Source organism: Podarcis raffonei, chromosome 10 (assembly GCF_027172205.1).
Source record: "Podarcis raffonei isolate rPodRaf1 chromosome 10, rPodRaf1.pri, whole genome shotgun sequence".
NCBI classification, from domain to species: Eukaryota; Metazoa; Chordata; class Lepidosauria; order Squamata; family Lacertidae; genus Podarcis; species Podarcis raffonei.
In genome coordinates this window covers 11,849,358-11,871,889 of record NC_070611.1, presented here as the reverse complement: position 1 = coordinate 11,871,889, position 22,532 = coordinate 11,849,358, and the positions used below count along the sequence as shown (strand labels likewise).

General features: G+C 41.5%; 1 protein-coding gene across 1 annotated transcript in view; it reads right to left on the bottom strand.

Moving 5' to 3' along the window:
* Positions 1-22,532, bottom strand: part of TBC1D22A (TBC1 domain family member 22A) — a 113,314-nt gene that overhangs the window by 66,120 nt on the left and 24,662 nt on the right. The window contains exons 5-8 of the mRNA XM_053404717.1: positions 17,315-17,385; positions 12,265-12,393; positions 11,070-11,132; positions 8,994-9,108 (exon numbers count right to left, since the gene is read on the bottom strand). Of these exons, the coding sequence (XP_053260692.1) occupies positions 8,994-9,108; positions 11,070-11,132; positions 12,265-12,393; positions 17,315-17,385 (378 nt within the window). The remainder of the gene's footprint in view (positions 1-8,993; positions 9,109-11,069; positions 11,133-12,264; positions 12,394-17,314; positions 17,386-22,532) is intronic.

The following is a 22,532-nucleotide window of genomic DNA, read 5'->3' as shown; positions in this document are numbered from 1 at the left end:
TTTGCAGTAGAAGGCAATGATCTAAGCTAGTGAATCCACAGAGGAACTAATACAAAGTATTTACTTTATTGAAGGATTTACATGTCGTCTTTCAAAACAACCCCCCCCCCAGGCAGCTTACAGTCAGTATTCATGCTAAGCAGAATTCAGTGTTTGTTTGTGGCGATCAGTGAGACAACAATCTTCTGGCCTTCAGTTGCCACTAGTGATACAGTACATTGAAATTTAACACAAATAATAAATAATAATAATAATAATAATAATAATAATAATAATAATAATAATATTTATACTCCGCCCATCTGGCTGGGTTTCCCCAGCCACTCTGGGCGGCTTCCGACAAAAAATTGAAAATACATTAAAACACCAGTCATTAAAAACTTCCCTAAACAGGGCTGCCTTCAGATGTCTTCTAAAAGTCAGGTAGTTGTTTATTTCTTTGACATCTGATGGGAGGGCGTTCCACAGGGTGGGTGCCACTACCAAGAAAGCCCTCTGCCTGGTTCTCTGTAACTTCGCTTCTCGCAGTGAGGGAACTGCCAGAAGGCTCTCGGAGCTGGACCTCAGGGTCTAGGCTGAACAATAGGGGTGGAGACACTCCTTCAGCTATACTGGGTTGAGGTCGTTTAGTTTGTTTCAGCCATGGTTTGTGAAAGCTTGGAGAAGGCTGGGAAATAGTTTTTTAAGAAGAGGAGCGAGCATCTTTGGACTGGGTAAATGGACTGAGATAGACAGTGTATAATGAATAGTATCCAAGCACACAGTGCAATGCCATCACTGTACATAATGTGCAAAAGCAGTAAACAAACCCACAGACATGAGTAGCAACGACCCAATTTATCATAATTTTGTTAATTGGATTTCCTGAAGAGGAGGAGATTTTGGCAGTAATAAGGAAAATGATATTGCTGGAATAAAGACACGTCTGATTTTTCATCAATGAGATGTTTCTAGCACTGATTAAGATGCTGCAGACATACAATATAAACCATCTCTAGTAGCACTGGAATGTACAATCAGCAGAATATAGGCAAATAGGTAATTTGCTAATATGATTTTGGACAATTCAGAGTTCTTCAAGACCAACTTAATTAGCAATCCCATATTACACTGACATAGCAGTCAGCCATTGCCCCTGAATGGAAAGAAGACACATATATATGTGCTGCTCAAAAATGTACTCCTGGATAGGCTTTGAAAATAAAAGGAACAATGGATGGTTGTGAATTGAAGAAAAGGTACTGAAAACAAAATAGCAAATAAACCTCTGATAGGTACATCCAACATGTAGAATACTGTGTACAACTGTGGTTATGCTACCGAGTTGGAAATAGAATAGCCAGGAAATATAGGAAAAATAGCAGCTTAAGCTGACAGTTGGTTCGTATTTTTTACAAAATAGTATTTAAGCAAAGGTAAAGGGATCCCTGACCATTAGCTCCAGTCGCGGACGACTCTGGGGTTGCGGTGCTCATCTCGCTTTACTGGCCGAGGGAGCCGGCGTACAGCTTCTGGGTCATGTGGCCAGCACACATGGCAAACCAGAGCAGTGCACAGAAACGCCATTTACCTTCCCGCCGGAGAGGTACCTATTTATCTACTTGCACTTTGACGTGCTTTTGAACTGCTAGGTTGGCAGGAGCTGGGACCGAGCAACGGGAGCTCACCCCGTCGTGGGGATTCGAACCGCCGACCTTCTGATCAGCAAGCCCTAGGCTCTGTGGTTTAGACCACAGCGCCAACCCCCGTCCCTATAATATTTAAGTACCTGGGGCTTTTAGGGTCATTTCTGATGTTATGTCAGGATAGGGAGCCTGTGGTCCTCTGGATGTTGTTGACTCCCATCAAGGCCACCAGCATGGCTAACAGTAGGGAGAAGATGATAGGAAGATTCCCTATAGCTAGCATAAGGAAACCTGTATATCTGTGTGATGCATGTTTCTGGCAAGGGTTGGAGAATCTGTCACCCTCCAGATGTTGCTGAACTTCAGCTCCCATTTTCCTTGAGCATTGGCTATACTGGCTGGAGCTGATGGGAGTTGTAAACCATCAACTTCAGGCGCACAGATTCTGCAGTCGTTCCTGAAGCAATGATAATATGTCTATATTGTGGTGGTGCTAACTACCTTAAAGTTGTGGTTACTATCTGTTCCGCCCGCATCTTGTGGAGAGGAAGTCTTGCTTCATCTTTGGCGTTGCACTTTAGACAAGTGCCGCCCTCTAAATTCCAGGCTCCAAAGAAAACAGCCTCATCTCTACCACCACACAACTTCAGAGATACTGTCAAGATGCAAAGTGTCCTATTGCTTTCAAGTACTTCTGAAGCCCAGCTGGCACTGACTAGAAAATATGGCAACCTAGGGAGCACATTTGTGGACTCTGGCCATTTCAAGAACAGCAGCAGTGAGAAATTGCGCACAGGTATGGTTCTCCTATCACCACACAAGATTTTTAGTTGTGGTCTCAAATGTGCTATATAGTACAAGAGTTCGAGGTAAAAAAAGAGATGCCATACTATAATCATGGAAAAAAATGCTTCCTAATATAAAACTATCCATAACTTAAATCCTCTGTGCTTTACTGAGAATTACGGAGAGTAAACCTACAGGAAACTTCAAAACTAAGCCTTATTTTAACTTATGATTAGCACGGAGCACTAATTACACATATTAGGTAATAACTATGACATTTGATAGACTGCAAGAATGGAAAACAAATGTATAGAGTTGTAGACAACCACTACAATAACCACACCAAAAAGACCTATCTAATTATCTTCCCAAACCTTGACTTCATTAAAGAAAGAAGTAGGCAACGTCAGAATCCTACAATGTGTAAAAATTATATTTTTAGAAACTAAAGCTTTCATCAGCTCTGCCTGTATGTAGAGGTTTCCACTGCACTTTGCTTTTCAAGCCAATATGCATGGACAAGTTGTAATGGGGCTCCTCTTTGCATACAGCTGCCATGGAGCTTCACCCATGGCGCTAACAAACTAGGCACTAAAATGAAGTGAGAGCACTTGAAGAACTTCTGTTATTCACATCCACAATTCCCTTGCAGATGCTTACTAAGGCTACCACGCTCATGAAATCTATTTTAAAGATGACAAAGGAGTTACTCCAAGTGCTCTCTCACTTCTCCATTTTGACACCGGTGCAGTAAACCATCCTTTAAAGACGGCAGCTATGCTAGATCCCTTTTGTCAGCATCTTTTTTATTAGCAACAATGCACTGTCCTTCCATAACCTCTCATGCATCATGCTCACAATAGGCCTATCAAACACCATTTCAATGAAAGCATGAGAAGAATACATCAAACATAAGGAGGCTGACTGATAAAGAGTGGCATTTGGAAGCAACTGCATTTGCAAAAGCCACATTGTGATATTTCAGCAAAGGTAATTATAAAGCCAGAGTTCAGATGGAACAGTTGAGTATAGTTGTGTATTCAGATCATTTAAACACAATGCATCTGCTAAGTTCGGTAAACTCTGGGTCCAGGTTTCTCTTCTGGATAACAATGGACGTGCTCCCAGTTCAAATTATCCCTCAACATTTTCATGCGGCTGATTGAACTGCCACAGAAAAAAACCTGCCTCCCCAAAAGAGCTATGTACTGCAGCAAGCCTCCTGCATGCTATAGATCAGAGGCATTGGAAAGCAAAACATGTTGCTGCAGCTTTGGAAATGACTCCCGCTGGCAGCAGAAACCCAATTTGGACACTGCACCTTGGAGTGCATTGTTTCAGAACATAAACCAGCTATTTTAGCTCCTTGGATTTCTGCCACCAACTCTTTGGGCCGGTTCAGATGTTTTAGAAACTTTCCTCACGTGATGCAGCTCTGCCATCACCAAGGATGCGTTTGCGCTGAGAATGCAATGTGTTCATGAAAGGACAGCGTCAAACAAGCTACAGCCATGGGGAAAGCATGTCACCACGACCGTGGAAAACGAAAGGAAATTCTTACTGCAAACTTCTATTCCCAGAGACTCCTGAAGGTGTAGAAAATTACACCTGCATCCACAGAACAGGTCAAGTCACATAGTAGCTGCATGAATATATCCCTACAGATAAGGCTGAGAAGCTTAAATAAACTGAAACTATGGTCACTACACATCTGGAAAGACCGAAAGGACAAGCACACCAGCAAGGCTAAGCAAACAGAGCGACGCAGAAGGACACAATACTGAATAGCAACAACTTACCAAGCTATAAATATAACCTGCACTCAGCCAAGTGCAGCCTTTTGAAGTAGCTATTACAGTGGTAGGCTGAAGTCTCATCAGTCCTCTATTGGCTTCGGCGTCTAATGGAACATTAGCAAATAGGTTAAGCCCTTTGCTAGCAGATAGGGTTGTAACAGAGAATGAGATACGAGTCTACTTTTTCTATTACTGCCCTGGGAAAATGAACATGGTTTTAAAGCATCCCATTAAGAAGCCATCCTGGTTGTTACTTGATCACTGAGACTATTAGCATAAGGACACCTACAGTAAAAGCTACTATCAGTAACAAGAGTTAATTATACCAATAGAAAAAGTACCAGCAAATATTGGAAGGTATGTAGATTTTAGACTCTGAGACTCAAAGAGGTCCATGATTTCATAAGAATGTTAACAATAACTAAAACAACACAAAATGAATAAGTAACAGCAACACAAAATGAAGTGCCGGCGACTGGTTGCATGCGGCGGGGAGTTGGGTTATTTGATGTTGCGAGTTTTATGTTATATATTTCAAAATACAAAATTTAAGGGGAAATCTAAAGTTTAGTCTTACAACAGAAGACCAAACAAGCTGATTAAAACTCATTGAGTTGACTGGGAAAGGATTGGCTCTAAAGGACTAGATGGGAGCAACAACTGCCAAGGCTCAATTCCCTGTACCCTCAGGAAGAAGGGTCTTGCCAGAAGATGTGTTGGATTTTTAAAAATGTGGACGCATTGCCTGCTCTATGTATGAGACTTATACACTCATTGAAGTTTAGATGCCCTGAAAGATCATCCAGTGGAACAGTGGATTTCTGGATGCTTCAAGCTAAATAATATAAAGACACAGCAAACCTAGACAGACGTTAACTGCTTTTCTCAGCAGAAAAACAATATGCTCCTTTTTCTCCTCCCTCATTGCACCCATGATCATGTACCATGTATCATCATAGACTTACAGACCAAAGTTGTTAAATTTAAGGAATCCTTAAATTTAATACAGTACAACCCCTAGATAAAGTAGCAAGACACAGCATAACACATAACATGCTACAATTAAGGATTCTCAACACTGAAAGCTAATTTATCACATCAATGAGTTTTCAAGTTGTGCTGCATCAATCTTGCTCTCAAAAATGTTAAAACCCTTTCGCATCCAATGTCCAAATCACATGTAATAGAGTTTCCAAACCTATGAAATCTAAGTTTAGGATGGTTTATGTTGTTTAACTAGACAAAAACCTTAAACACTTGGTTTCAGAAATTATGAAGTCAAACAATTATGGAAAATTCTATAAGGGTTTAGCAGACCAGTCAACTTGACACATGAAATGGAAAGCAATCAAATGCAAATTAAATGCAAATAGTTACAAGGTCAGCTTCATAATAATCTAATGTATCAACATCGTAACTATGATAGCTTTTCTTCCCGTGAATGTCATCCAATTTCAATTCATAATTGGAATATGTGAAAAAATGCCTATATCACTGAAACGCATCTTATGGCAAATTCTGTGCATTAGTGCCTTGCTACATCCCAATGGGCCAATGTAAATCTACTTATCTTGTCACAAAGATACTCTAATTATTATTAACAGAGTAATTGTTAACAAGTGAGCCTTCATGGGCTCTGTTCTGAAACATACACTGGAGTTGCCATTTAAATGAGAAGGAATCTGAAAGTTCATTAGAACAAGACTATGGCCTCATTTGCACGATGAGCTAAGTTTAATACGTTATACTTCATGAAACTATATGGTTTATGAAGAACTGTGGCTGCACACACCTCCCTTGTCCTTCCCCAGGTCCTAGACTTCTGTGTGAATATCCTGGCTTGTTTTAAACTCCGTTCCTCATTGGTTTTGTTTGCACATCACAGTAAACCAAACTTTGGCTTACCCAGGCTACACAAACAGAGGAACTCACACCTACTTTCCTCCTCCCCAGTTCTCATAGCACAATGCAGCAGCAAAGCCTTTGCGTGTTCTCCCAACCTGGGATCCTGATTCAGGTTTCTCCTCCTTAATCGCAGTAAGGTGTGTCCTATGGTTACAGTTTGTGATTATAGGAGAAGAAGCCTTAACCACGATCCTAGGTTCAGACAGTAAAGCGAGATGAGCGCCGCAACCTCCGAGTCATCCGCGACTGGACCCAACAGTCAGGGTCCCTTTACCTTTAGGTTCAGACAATATGCTAAGTCAAACCTCAGCTTAGCTGGCTTAGCTGTCATGTTGTGCTAAAAGGACCAGGGAGGACCACAAGCAAGTATGAGTTCCTCTCTGGGAGCCAGTACATTGGGGTGGTCCCACTAAGCCATAGTTTGGCTTGCCGTGAAAATGCAAGCCAGGCCACTGTATACAAATTGTGAAACTCTAGTTTAATGTCAGTGGCCAAAGCAGGATGAGATTGTGTTTTATTTCCCAGATTTGGTAACCACCATCAAGCCAAAATTCCCCTGTATGCACAATGGGGAGCTGTGGATCAGTGCAAGCTAGGATCTTTGTGATGAAGCTGGTACATGATAGGAAGGGTGAGGGACAAGCACACACCACAGTGTCTGTCGACAGTTCAGTCCATGAAGGTTTGAATTATTGTTTGAATGCAGTCAATGTGACAACAGACTGTTTGGTTCTTAGCTGAGCTTTCTCTCTCTATTTTGCTGTTCTTCTGAATGGGCTGAATGTATCTCCTTACTGCAATGTTTCAGTCATTCAAACGTTAATCTCTTTTATCCCAAAGAGGCTCTTGCAGATCCTCATAAGCTGCTATTACAATTTTTATATAAATATTTTTTAAATCAAGCTAAAGATTGGCTTTTCACAACAGTCCACCGTTTGCATACTGTTTTCTCATGACTACAGGAGAAGGCATTGCTAAAACTGTCATTATTCTGGGGATTCCCTTAACAGCACCACCTGGACATTGAAGATTTATGACGGCAACAGAATACAGATACTCCTGAGCAGATTGAGCTTGCCAACTAGGACTGCATTTTAACAGAGATCTGTAGCCCAGCAACCTCCCTCTCAAAAGCAGACTTCATGTATATCCACCCAATACTAGAGAACCAATCAAATTTCCACTCTTTTTATTTAAAGGTGCCCAGAACTGGCTCAGGTGTTGCTGGTCAGAGTTAATGTCTCCTCCCTTTACATGTACACTTGAGCTGCCAAAAAAGTGCTCAGAGCACTCAAAGCACCAGTGGTCCACAGCTGGGCAGATGTTCTAGGAGCAGGGATTATAGTTACAGTATATACACTTGTGCCCTGATATACACTTTTCTACCAGTCAAACACAGCAATAAGTTTAATGTCGATGGTAGTTCAGCAACCACTTTTCAGTGGCATTGTCCCCAATTACGGCAAATGGCCATTAGACAGACCCTGGTCTGTTGATAGCAAATTTCAGAAAAAAAACGCAGTCAATATACTTGAAATGTAAACTGATTGTAAAGTACTTAAGACAAACGTATTTACTATATTAATTAAATGGTCTATTTAACATGGAATATCAATCCTCTAATCACATCTCATTTAAACTTATTTCAATTAACAACTCTAAAGTATACCAGCACAGATCCTACTGTTCTAGGCTCATTAGGAACATTTTCATTATCTGTCAAATGAGGGTGTAAGAGGCAGAAACTGTAAACACTCTCTAGAGTAGCCCCCTACGCTACTTAATAGATTATTAGGGGAGCAAGCAACAGCAATTCTCATTAGCTGCTCAGTATGGGGGGGAAAGGACTTCCTATGAACTGAAGCACAGCAAAAGAGAATCCTTCCTGTCAAATAAGTGGACAGCCGTTCAACTCTTCAAGGGTAATCTGCCCTCTATTAAAAACAAAATCAATCTAGTTTATTATATTGATGAGGCGTGTGGAGCACAACCAACTGGGAAGGGATGGAGGGAGAGAAGGGGGATGGAACATTGACCATCTTGGCAGAGTCCTGGAAGACCTGCTCCCTGCCTTGCAGGCCTTTTTCCACCTGGCATGGGAGGGCAAGGTCCTGACTGACTCCAACTACAAAAGCTGAGGCTGCTGAACAGCCTCTTGGACTGTTGTATCTGGGGGAGGGGGAGGGGGAGGTTGTTGCTGTTATTGAGACTAATTTTAGTATCTTTATTTTATAATGTATTATGATTTATTTGCCTCCTGCTGGCAACTCCTGCAACAGCGGTGGTGCCAAACATATTGCTCTGCTTTCCTTTGGACCACATCAGCGAGGCCGAGAGGAGGGTCTTGTCATCTAGACAGCCCAGGACCTCCATACACACTGCCCAGGCTTGCACCCAGTGCTGCTAACACAGCCATTTGATTTCACCCCTGGCACTCCACTGTCTCTTGAGAAAGATGGATGCCAACAACTTTTGTTAGGTTTGGAATTATGCATTTTTCTTCGTGTTTTAAGCCACCTTGAGCATGGTTTTAACTATCGAAGGGTGGCATACAAATAAAATTATGTCTGTATGACCATGGCTGTAAGAATCCACAAAAACTATTCTTGAAATGCATGGCTTTCAAATATTACCTCCCCCCGCCAATATATACATACATATATGTGTGTGTGTGTGTGTGTGTGTGTGTGTGTGTGTGTACACACACAGAGAGAGAGAGAGAGAGAAACAACTTCAAATAAAAATTTAACTGACAGGCAATTCTGCATACACAAGCACATTTTTAATAACTTAACCCCTAAATCTCTACAAAAATACTATACCCTGACATTCTTAAAATTTCAGATTACAATAATATACATGTTAATGTAACTTTTCTTACCAGTATATTCACATGTGAAGACAACAAAAAATGGAGTAACCAGATCATTTATGCCCTGAACATATCCACTGGCTGGATGACGTATTGCCCAGATAAACAAAATTCTTTCAAAGATCTGGGGAAGAAATATAAAGAGCTGTAAAGCAATGAACGCAGGCATACTGAAATGCAAGTGAGTATCAGCATACATAATCAGCAAATGTTAATATAGTTTCTTGATTATTCAAGGAAAACATTAAAAGATTACTAGCACTATGTAAAAATTAAGCGTTTATACAAAATTTTAATTGTTGAAAATGTACCATTTTAAACAAGTAAGGTTTATTCTCCTTCCTACATTTCATACACAAAATTCAAAGAGCCTTTTAAGATGCATTCAGGGTCCTGCACACACGCAGAAGCCTTTCAGACTATTTCTCTTTTAAAGCAGCCTCTCACACCATAACAAACCTATTTTGAAACCCCAACAGCTTCAAAAGCAGTTTGCCATTGGAAGTGGGCCAAGAATGCTACTCAAGTCCTTTAGGACTTTGGATACTCTTTCACCTCCTCCCATGTTGTAGAAAGCTGCTTTTCTACAATGGAGAGTTATGCATAGTTCCAAAAAATACCTCTGCTCTACATATATGTCCTTAACAACACAGACATTACACTGGAGGGGGGGTGCATCTAGGAAGCTATATTGTCATGATGATACAGGAGATCACAGAATAAGACCACCAATCATCAGAAGCATCACTTCTATTTATGGTTGACATTCGTAACTCTTGCTGCTGTAAAGTCAAAGAGGTGAGATCAAGTAGACCAGGGGTGTCAAACTCAAATTCATCGGGGGCCGCAACAGCAGTTTGGTCACCCTCAAAGGGCCGGTTGTATCTGTAGGACTATGTGTCCACTCTTTATTATCATAAATTATTGTCACTGCATTCAATTATTACTGTTTTTTGTAATAATGTAAGTAATAACTAGCTCTGAAAGCAGAAACATAAAATATAAAAACAAGTGGAGGTTTCCTGAATGCATGTAAAGTGGAGGTTTCCTGTGTAGAACGGCCGGTGCCGCTAGAGGGCAGACGTTCTCTGGCTTGTAGGCTGCCGCGCATGCGCTGAAGAGGCAGCTTTCTTGTGTAAAAAAAAAGGCGAGAATAAAAGGTGAAGGCTGGCGGGCCACATGACGAGGTCTGGCGGGCCGGATTCGGCCCGCGGGCCTTGTGTTTGACACCCATGAAGTAGACTGTGACTTGCAAAAAATGAGAGCCAGTAAAAAAGGCAACTGGGAAACTTATCTCCCCAGTAGTGCCAAGATCTGGATCTGGAAGATTAGCTTCTTGCTCAACTAACCCTGAGCCTCAGCACTATAATACAATTGCTTTATAGCACAGTCCATGGCTAGGTGAGTGGGAACTGTTCATCTAACCCCAAATCTGAGTGGCACTGTGCAGAATTGGTGGTGCTGTATGGGCGAGTTCAACTAAACTGATGGATGCCTCATGGAAAGTATGCCTCCCCAACTTAATTTCATTGCCCTTCCAAGACAGATAAGAGAGTTCATGGGTTGAGTGATTAATTATAATTTTAAGGGCATATTTACTCTTATCCTAATAAATGCCCCCCCCAAAAATTATTTCCACACCAAAAGGGTCAAAACCCCTAAAGGTTTGCAGCATCACAAATTGAGGGAAAAATTAGATGTGGGTATTGCAAGCCTTAGGAGAGTGTATCCCTCTTTCTAGTAGGCTATGAACTGTGGCTTGAGTCCAGCAGTTTTCATCTTCTGCCTCATTTGCCTTCCCCTGCTTGCCCCAACTGAACTTCAGTTGTCAACATTAGGGCTCCTGAAGGACAATAAGCATGCTCACCCCTTGTTGAGGGCATAAAAAAAATATATATCCCAGGGAATTTCCCCAAGAATGCAGAAATGGCTGTCTTGTATGGGTGTAAGATGGCTTGCCAAGAAGAACAAGAACTTTTCAGTATGGCATCTCCAGAGAAAGTGAAATGTGTACTCCGACAATACACAAACAAGCAAATCACACAGTTGGGACAATTGGATTTATTATCTCGCAGTATTACTTGCCTCTGTTGCTTTGGGTTGAAGAATTAAAGCTTCCGGACTCATGCGAGGAATATCTATATGAATCTGAAAAAGAAATCTTTTAATTTTCAGAAACCTTCAAATGATGACTAAGTTTATAATGTTACTTTTGAACTTGCTTATTAAAAAAAAAGAGCTAGTGAAGTAACACAGGTTTTCAATTTTCCTTATTCTTTACAGGCCTTCCCTATAAGCCTTTAAAAAGTATTTAAAGTGCATATGCATTACACAGGACTCAGTAATTTAAGCATTTGATAGACAGTGAATTAACACATAAAGCAGAGAAAAAATCAATGGTAATTCTGAATATGGGGAGTACGTAGGTTAACATTTCCCTTTTGTACTGCACAAACTCCTTCAAAATGCAGACAAAGCACAACACAAATATTAAAGACATACCCACAAAGTAAATGGTAGATCAAGTCTACAGGGCAACATCTGGCTAACAGGATTGATTTTGTAATATTTTACAAGATGCATTAGCTCTCCAGTGCCCCTTCTATTAGCCCCTCAAGAAAGGCTTCCTGAAGGTCTGGATTATCCCTTCCCTTCCATTGTTTTCATGGTTTTTAAACTATGTTCCTAGGAATCTTAGAATATCTTGGACGCCTATCAGGGATTTCACAGGGAGAGGACCAATAATGGCCAACAGACTGAAAGACAGTTTGCTCACTACACTTTCTAAACAAGGTTCAGATGCAGGAGAATGTCAGGTGCATTTCAAGATGCAGACTCTGTTCAGGTGTGGCAATGGAGAAGCCCAGCTGCCTTTAGCCAGTGAGCGCTCTGTGCAAATTGACCTCTATGAAAGGCTGCACCAGTATTTTAAATGCACAAGATTCACACTGGCAACTGCCCAGGGGTTCCCAAAGTCAATGTGCAAAGTATTCCATGAAGACAGAAGATTTGGAAACCAGTGCGCTAAACAAGCAAAGGCCATATCTGTATCCAAGGTTAACTATAAATTGAGAAAGAAAATGAATGAAAAAGGAAGTTAGCCACAGAAAGGAAAAGCTGGACAGCCTGGTCCCATTGCTCTTTGTGTGCCTGGAAGGGTGAATGAGAAGCTCAATAAAAGCCAGGGGCACTCTCAGAAATAATGTGATGTAATATTGAAAAAGGCATTGGAATGCATGTGAAATTTCCTTTAATTGGAGACATTTTTCAGTTCCTTCACCTGTCTGTATGTCTCCTGGTGAGTTTCTTCATTTCTTGAATCATAATATTGTTCCACAAAAGCAAAATACTCTTTCCGTTTCCTTTGTAAAGTGCCTTCTCTCCGTTCTATATTTGCAGGGAGGTAACCCTAGAAAGTGACACACATTTTAAATTGTAGAAAAATTGTTTACCAATTGTTCATTAAAAACTCTCCCTCCCTTGAAAATTGTTCTATGGCCCATTTCTGATGCAAATTAACAGTTTCACAAACCATGGCTACTACTCTCATCTTGCACAGGCTTTGGTGCAGGTATCCTGATTTTAAGCCAGAGTTCCTCATTACATCCAAACTGGGTACCTCTGACTTAAAACAAACCAGAACCTCTTCCACTTGCACAGATTACTTGACCCCCAACTCTTTTTGGGGTTCATAATCCATATTTTATGAACCAGGAATGTACATTCAAAGTGGGCCTGCGCATTCAATGCAAAACACAGGTTCTCCAGTGCAACTGTAAATGGAATTTAATTCACTTTCCCCCATCCATTTTGTTCCTCTTGTAAAGAAAGCATTCACTTCAATATAGCATTGCATTTCTCTTCCATTTATGTGGTGTATTATTCCAAGTCTTTCCACTGGTTTATCGAGACCAGGGTTTCCTAAACTTGGGTCCCCAGCTGTTGTTGGACTACAACTCCCATCATCCCTAGCCAGCTGGGCCAGTGGTCAGGGATGGGAATTGTAGTCCAAAAACAGTTGGAGACCCAAGTTTAAGAAACCCTGATCTAACCCAATACAGTGGTAGCTCGAGTTACATACGCTTCAGGTTACAGACTCTGCTAACCCAGAAATAGTACCTCAGGTTAAGAATTTTGTTTCAGGATGAGAACAGAAATTGTGCTCTGGCGGTGCGGCGACAGCAAGAGGCCCCATAAGCTAAAGTGGTGCTTCAGGTTAAGAACAGTTTCAGGTTAAGAACAGACCTCCGGAACGAATTAAGTACTTAACCCAAGGTACCACTGTATTGCCTACTCTAAGAGGTGATAGCTCCAAAAAGTTCCCAGTCTAAGATGCCTGTAAATAGTTTCTCCACTTCATATAACAAGCTACAACAGAGACCATATATAGCCTAACAAAAAGAATGTGTAACCCAAACCATAAGTAGGGAAGCTTGAGCAAACTAGCTATGGCGACATATTCTTAGTCGCACTGAGGAATTATACTAGGTCATTGTGTGCATATTTGCTTCACAGCCCAAAGTGAAGTGGGCCACTTCAGACTTGGTCAGAATCAAGAAGTGGTGCTTCTCCAAAGCAAATTTAGCCTGTCCCTGTCCCCAACACTTTGGAGGCACACAAAGAGCAGTCTTAAAAATGTGTGCATCTCTTCCCATGAAAGGAAAATGCCAGCTAGCAGGATGGGAGAGTTGGTGGAGAGGAGCTAAAAAATTGTGACCGACAGTTCTGGCTTGCAACCAGAAAATGCTTTCTCCAATCACATCCCAATGGGAATCAACAGTATTTTTTAAAGGGAATGTATTTGTCTTTGTAGAACAGGATATTTTCCCCCTGCAGTCCTATTACTCAGTAGATTAAACATTTTGGATTTCGGACTGAGTGCTTAAAACATTTTGAAAACAAAATGAAAGTGAGAAATAGCTGTTGATGAAAAATGAAAAGCTTCAGAGCAATCAAACCATATGTTGCACACCAGAGCATTTCTGACAAAGTTTGGACAAGATTGATATATCACACCCCAGGAGACAAGATAAAAGAAACTTAATGTAAATTAAGCAAGTATTTGTGTATGCATGGCAAAGTACCAATACTATTAAGTGAAATGATTCAGGAATCTATTGAAGAACTTTTACAACCTTCAAAAGAACAAGGCTACAGTCTATGAAGTAGGGGAAGTGTAGTGTACAAAACAATTCAACAAGTAATAAAAAGCTTTGATGCAAATCAATAAACTCATCTGGATTTAAGTAATCAAGCCTATGTGCTTGGTGTATACAATGCAGGAAGTGTTTCTGCAAAGCTATTTGTATAAAGTGTTACAGACTATGATAGCATGAGAACTCAACTAGTTTATAAACATTGCACACAAGTTATAAAAAGTCTGGGAACAGGAAGCTATCAATGTTAAAAACTGCTTATCTTAAAAGCTAAATCAAAGGATAGCCATTTCTTCAATTTACTGGATTCCTGTGTTTCCTGTTCTATTAAATCTTTCACATAAATACAGCCAAGGAATGGACTCATAGGAAAGTCCTGCATATGAACGTGAAGCAGTTAGCTATCACTTTCTGAAATCTTTCATCTGAAGTCAAAGTCAAAGAAAAAAGGACTTATTATCCAGGTAAGCACCTAATGGCCCCATTTTATCTTTCATAAGCCACACTTATAATGTCAGTCTGAGAAAAGGAAGATGTCACACCCCAGACCTAAAAAGGAAGAATCCACAGGTGTAGCAGGCCTGGCGACAATGTCGAATTTCAAATGTAACCAACTTGGTCTAATAAACCAAGGCTTATTCGAACAAGGATTTTAAGGGGAATCTCATCTGTTGTAAGGGGAATCTTTCAGGGTTTGTTAAACTTCCAATTACAACCGAATCAGGGAACTGATTTCATATCAATTTCATATTCTGGTTTGTAAGTAGAGATTATATCAGTGTTGTTATCCAAATGCAATGGGTGGCTGTGGTTTAACAAAACCTGGAAGATTTGCATTATGGCACACAACCAAAGGGAAGAGCAAGTGTGCGGGGGGGGGGAGGAGTCATAATTAAAAAGATCACTATGTCTGAACTTGGTCAGTCACTCATCCAAAGGCGGCCAGGAAGCTTCATGGTTCATCTGGGCTCTAGACTCATGTCTCTCTCACAGATATCCAACATTTTATCCATTACACTGGTGCCAAGGACATGAATAAAAGCTCCCATTATTGGAACATGTCATTTTCAGCACCAATCAGGGCCAACCATTAGGCAGCAGCCTCGAGAGACAGATGTTGGGGGCAGGAAGAGATTTCGGAAAATAGTTGTGTGAAACACACCCTTGCTCTCTGCTCCCTAGCTAGCCTGCTACCCTCAAGCGTAGCACAGAACACTATTTCCATGGCATTATTGACAACAGATCCAACAGCTAGTCCAAACAACTTTTGCATTTTGAATAGGTGGCGCCATCCTTTTGTTTACTTCAGGCTACAAAATGTCTTGGACCAGCCCTGACACCAGCTAAACATTTCTGTTGAAACAATAAGCTGGAGAAAGACAAAGTTTCCCAGATATTGTATCAGCTCCAGATGCAATCTCTAGAATTCAATATTTAACTTTATGCAAAGTAGTGCATAAAGTAGTAGTCGGATATTAAGTAGTAGTCGGATATTAAGATGTCAAGACTGCATTTCTTTTTCAGGAGTCTGTACTCTTCAGAAGACATTATTTTTCCCATTAGAAAGCAATTTAATTTATGACTAAATATACCAATATTTTCCTTAGAACAGAGACATTTGCTGCTAATCAGTTTCAAAGATTAATCAACACACCCTCTCTTTTAGACAAGTTCAATATCCTGTTCCCGCGCAAGCCATGTTTTATTTTTTCAGGTAAGAAAGCACACATTAGCCACTAGTTCAAATCATTTACCTCTCCTTCTGGCTTTAGGAGATCTTACAGCCTTATTTAAAATTAAACTTCAAGGACTCATCTGTGCATGTGGACAAGTTAGAAGACATTCAGATAAAATTGGGATGTTTGTGTCAAACTAATGGCTATTCAGAGAACCTTTGTTCTTTTTTCTAATTCTAATACGTTTTCTTGTTACTGCTGATTCTTTAAAAAACATTTACTGACTTATATTTAAAGCTCACCCTTCACCATGCAGTCCCAGGGCAGGTTACAAACATCTCAGTACAACATTAAATAAAGCATTACTTCTACTACATAAGATCACTACCATGTCAAATATTCAGAGACTAGGGGACAAAACACCATCGTTTCAAATGGTAGAGAAGTGCTCAATAAGAAATCCATCGTAGGGACATTGACTTTGGGTGGGAAACATGGATTCAAGGAAGCAGGGACAAGGAAGGAGTGTGGAACATTATACAATTTCTGCCTTGCTTCTTTAAAAAAATCCCAATCTAATCAAAGTAATAACCTTGCAGCCAACATGGCTTATAGCTTTTCCCATTCTTCTATCAAGCCAGCATCATAGGGTAAATAGATGGCCTAACTCGGCTTGAACTTCAGGATGAAGAGTCAGCATTTTAAATGTATACTTTACCAGGGGAAGGGGAAAAAACAGCTACTGCATTCTGTGTACTTAATTTTAATTGCAAGAGACTACTTATTAAATATTCACTGTTAAGAGCTGCATCTGAAATTTGGATTAGAAAGCACTAAGCCTAGAAATTTATCGAGACTCATTAGCAAGAAAGAATCTTTTTAAACACTGGAAATCAGACCTCTTCTGAAGTGAACACTTCACATTCCCCACAGATTGATCTTCCTCAAAAAAGGGGGGTAAAAAAGAACGCTGTTTTAAGTCTTCTCTAAAAAATTCAACAGTGCTAAACTGCGGGATGTGTAACTTGGAATGTTAAAAAGCCAACATGAATATTCGCTGATGAAGCAGAATTCATGTTCACTTGGGTGCAAGATACCATAGATATATACACCTTCCTCAAAACATTTTGCCACTAAGCAAGGAAACAATTCTACTTAACACCAGTATCAATAAACACCATTTTCTAATTTACACCAATACTGTAAGAAACACACATGCACATAGTTGGAATATACTTAACTTTATTGTTTGAAACTAATTTTTTATTTAACACTACAAGGCATTTAGGAGCTGGGGGGAAGGGCAACAAAGAAAAATACAGCACTTGTCATGATTTACTACTCTATTCTCTTATGACAAACCAAGCTTGAAATTGAGAACAGAACAACGTCCTTTTTGTCACACTGTTTTGGAGCGCTACTGATTAGCTATGACTCAAGCAAAATTATATGTGGTGAGAGAAATAACACTATCATCACAAAATACTGAAGTACTTACTGAAAGGAGCTTCCATGTAATTGGCCGAACTGCTTTCGGGATTCCTGACCAGCTCAACTTCCGTAATTCTTCTACTCTCCCAACAAAAAGGAAAGAGCAAACTTCAGTTAGAAACAGGCACCAAAAAGCATTCAAATTAAGGTCACTTGAATAGAAAAATACCAAGTTATATATCAAGCTATACAACATTAACAAGGTACCGTATTTTTCTGTCTATAAGACGCCCCCATGTATAAGATGCCCCCTTTTGGGGGGGACTCAGATTTAAGAAAATCGAGAGAGAATTACCGTATTTTTCGCTCTATAGGACGCACTTTTCCGCCTTCAAAAATGAGGGGGAAATGTGTGTACGTCCTATGGAGCGAAGAAGCCATAGCCGCGCGTCACCTCTCCAGCCGGGAGAGCGTGCGCGGGGCTAAGGAAGCCCCCCGCGACCCTCTCCCAGTTGGAGAGGTGACGCGCGGCTATAGAGGCTCCTGCCATAGCCGCGCGTCACCTCTCCAGCTGGGAGAGGGTCGCGGGGCTACGGCTTCTTTAGCCCCGCGCGCGCTCTCCCAGTTGGAGAGGTGACGCGCGGCTATGGCAGGAGCCTCTATAGCTGCGCGTCACCTCTCCAGCCGGAGAGCGCGCGCGGGGCTAAAGAAGCCGTAGCCCCGCGACCCTCTCCCAGCTGGAGAGGTGACGCGCGACTATGGCAGCAGCCTCTCCGCTGCGCGCCTTTCCGCTTCTCCCCAACCTGCTCTTTGGGGCTGGTGGTGGGCTTCCCCCCGCCAGCCCCAAGGAGCAGGTCGAAAGGAACCTGAAGCCTGGAGAGGAGAGGGGTCGCTGCACACCCACCCCTCTCCAGGCTTCTGAGGTAGCCACCTGAAGGCGACTGAACACACCTTAAACGGCACCTTGTTTTAGAGGGGGGAAAGAAAAGGGGGAAATTCTCCCCCTCTCTGCGCAACGCCTCCTGCCGCTTCGCGGAAGGGGCGCTGGGCAGAGAGGGGGAGATTTTTTCCCCCCTTGTTTCCCCCCCTCTAAAACAAGGTGCATCCTATTGTCCGGTGCATCCAATGGTGCAAAAATACGGTACCTACGATGGAAGCATGGAGGATGAAATTAATGGACTATGCGGAACTTGACAAACTAACGGGAAGGATCCGAAACCGGCGGGACTAGAAGTTTACCGAGGACTGGAGTAAATTTACGGATTATTTGAAAAGTATTTGTGACGACCAGATGACGTTTGTAGGTTTGCAAGAAGTTCTGTGAGGAATAATATTAGAAATATTGCAAAAATGGAGAAGGAGATGTGATATGTTAAGAATGTAAAGGCAATATTAAGTTAGGAAATGTGTAAGAAGTGATTAAGATGGAGGATTATCAGAGGTGCTGATGGAAGTCCAATAAGAATGTATTTGTGATAAATTGTGTGGTATGTTTTATAATTTTGTATGTTAAAAACCAATAAAAATATTTTAAAAAAGAAAGAAAGATAATGGGGAGAGTTGGCCCAGTGTATAAGATGCCCCCTAATTTTTGACATTATTTTTAAGGGGGAAAACCTAGTCTTATAGACGGGAAAATATGGTATATGTCATACAATGCACTGTGCATGAAGCATAAGAACAGCTGACCAACACTTTGGGCTCTAAATATCATCACTGAAGAGGAAAAAGAAAACATGGGTCTTGTGTCACATAATCCTAAAGAACAAAAATAAGGATCTTCAGTAGGTCTGTAACAAAATTAACAGTTTGATCTTACAGCACCCCAGCAGAGGGAGAAAAACCTTTATCACAATACAGTTGCACTGCACTTTGGAAACTTCACAGCAATAAGGAAGGATGTGGCCATCCTACAAACACTGTGGAACTACAACTCCCATCAACCCTAGGCAGCATAGCCAATGGTCAGGGAGCCGTAGTAGTAGTTAAAAAACATTTCAAGATTGGCAGGTTCTCCCAGACCTACTTCAGGACTACTTTCAAAGCCACAGGGCTGGTCACATCCCTTTATCTTTGGAAATAAATACACACATACTGCAATTTACTGGCACATATGCAATCTGGACTGGAATTATATGGCACATTGCATCCACTAAAGTCACCTACAAGATAAAGCTGCCTTCATAAAGCATAGATCATACAGGTGTTGCAACTCAGACAGAAATATATGGAATTTCACAGTTGTTACTGAAACCATGCTGTCTCCTTCTGTTTGCTAACAACTGACCAGTGAAGACTATACAATCTGGAATGGAACTGATAATTTCTTAGCTTGTGGCACTTATAAAAGGCACCCTATCATGAAGCAAGGTGAAGTGGATTATCTTGAAGAGCCAGTTGTGGTGTCGTTTGAGCTTTCTTACATCTTATTTTTATATATATTTTAAAATGTTATAAAACACCACCTATATAATCTAGTACATGGAACAGGCAGAATAAAGAGGCAGAATAAAATGGCCAACCATGGCAGATTCAGATGAAAGGCATCTCTCCAGTATCGGGGTAGTGCAATCATCTTTATTTATTTTATAATTTTATTTATTGAATTTATATACCGCCCTATACCCGGAGGTCTCAGGGTGGTTCACAGGAAATATCAACATAAAAACCACAACAGATATAATCAAAATAAAAACAACAACCCAATAACACACACCCAAAAAAGAGCCACATTTTTAAAAGGGCATAGGATGTCAATCAGATCAACCAAAGGTCTGATTAAAAAGGAACGTTTTTGCCTCACACCTAAAGGTGTGTAATGAAGGCACCAGGTGAACTTCCCTGGGGAGTGCATTCCACAGACGGGGAGCCACTGCAGAGAAGGCCCGTTCTCGTGTTGCCATCCTCCAGACCTCTAGAGGAGGAGGCACATGAAGAAGGGCCTCAGAAGATGATCTCAGGGTCCAAGTAGGTTCATATGGAAAGTGGCAGTCCTTTAGGTATTGCAGTCCTGAGCCGTTTAAGACTTTATAAGTCAAAACTCGCACTTTGAATTGGGCCCAAAAACTAATTGGTATCCAGTGCAGTCGGACCAGGATCAGTGTAATATGCCAGAAAGCCATGGTGTCATATGTACTTATTGTGCTGCCACTGCTAAAACACTGCCCCCCTTCTCCATTTTACCCTCACGACCACCCTGTGAAGTAAGCTAGGCTGAGAGACAGTGACTGGCCCAAGCTCACCCATTGGACCTTCATGGCTGAGTGGTGATTTGAACCCTGGTCTCCCAACTCCCAGTCCAACACAAAATGCTGGCTCTCTTTGATCACACTCTGTTGTAACACCTGGCAACTTGGAGAGAAACATATTTTTAATACAGTTTAGTATAATGCCATTTCATATAAAAGAGGGAGTTATCTTCAATGTCACATTCTATATTCTCCCTCAAAGCCCAATTCGAAAATCAAGTTGTCTAGTCCTACTACAGCACAAGATATATTAATAGAAATATTTCAGCACATTAGGTTGATTACACCTTATTCCATCTATTTCAAGAAGCATTTAAGCATTACTTGCAATTTTAAACATCATTTTAGCAAGCAGCAGATTAATTCAATTATATCTTCTTAGGCACAACACATTCCTGAGACTATCCCAAACACCAGTAGTCTTGGTAGGTAGATAATATTGAAGTTTATGACACAGCAGAAGCTATACCATAAATGCTGTCTACAAATGCTGGATGTTTCTGGTAATTCAAACGTTCTTAAAAAGAGGCTGGCTGGCCAGCATTGCTGAGAAACCTGAATAAGGTTAACATATTCACACTGTCATTGGGACATGGGTGGCGCTGTGGGTAAAAGCCTCAGCGCCTAGGGCTTGCTGATCAAAAGGTCGGCGGTTCGAATCCCCGCGGCGGGGTGTGCTCCCGCTGCTCGGTCCCAGCGCCTGCCAACCTAGCAGTTCGAAAGCACCCCTGGGTGCAAGTAGATAAATAGGGACCGCTTACCAGCAGGAAGGTAAACGGCGTTTCCGTGTGCGGCTCTGGCTCACCAGAGCAGCGATGTCACGCTGGCCACGTGACCCGGAAGTGTCTGCGGACAGCGCTGGCCCCCAGCCTCTTGAGTGAGATGGGCGCACAACCCCAGAGTCTGTCAAGACCCCAGAGTCTTGGCCCCCGGCCTCTTGAGTGAGATGGGCGCACAACCCCAGTGTCTGTCAAGACTGGCCCGTACGGGCAGGGGTACCTTTACCTTTACTATTCACACCTTTACCTTTACTATGTAGAGCTGAGAGAGCGATAGCTACAAGCCAAGAAAATAAAGCTATAGAAACAAGTCTCAAAACATACTTGAACAATAAGGCAGCAAGCCAATTCCTCAGCAGGCCATCTTGTATTTGAATTAGAAAAAGGTTCACCTTTCAGAAGTGTCATGGAGCCATCTGTTAGAGAGACCAGGAACCTCTGCCCTCATCCCTGCGAGGCTAGTCATAGTCTGCCCACTTGTGACTTCTTGATACACATGGCCGTAATCCAAAAGATGCATTAAAAAAAGGTTGCATTAGCATTCAGGATTTTTCTTCCTTCTTTAGTTCACCGGTCCCACTCATTTTTTAAAAAAAAGTTGGGCAAGATTGGTAAATAGCCAGAGACAGGGACAGTGGGCAATGAGCACACAGAACTGGTATGCTGCATTTTGCCAATGAAAAGGGTACTGGATTTGCAAGAAATTCATTTGTATCTAGGGACAAGGAGCTCAAGATTAAGCTTCTCCTTGCACCCTGCAGTTCCCCTCGTGTGGCCCGCTAACCCAAATATGCTCCAGATGACTGAAGAACCCTCTAGGGCAGAATCTGGAGGCAGATGGGGGAAGAGAAATCATAAGTCCCACTGTGCAAGTGGATCTTCATTGCACGTACAGGCAGACACATCACTGGATATCACCCATTTTCTCCTGAGGTTTGGCTACTTGACAGCCTTGTCTCTACTGAGCCAAGAGATAATTAATGCAAGCTGTATCATTACCAGATGCTGCAAGTGCATTTAAGAGACCTGTTTGCCTAGCAGTTGATCCCTTCATAAATGCAGAGAAGGGTGTTGAGTTCCTCCCCCTTGAAAAAGACTACATCAATGAGCTTAGGAGTGGACAACCTTTTCCCATAAAAAAGCTGAATTCTCTTGGAAGGAATCTGTCAGCAATGTGCAGGGTCAGAAATGGTAGCAGATGGGACCAGGAATACTTTATACTCCCTCTCTTGTCAGTCTTTGATTTTCCTGCTAGGCA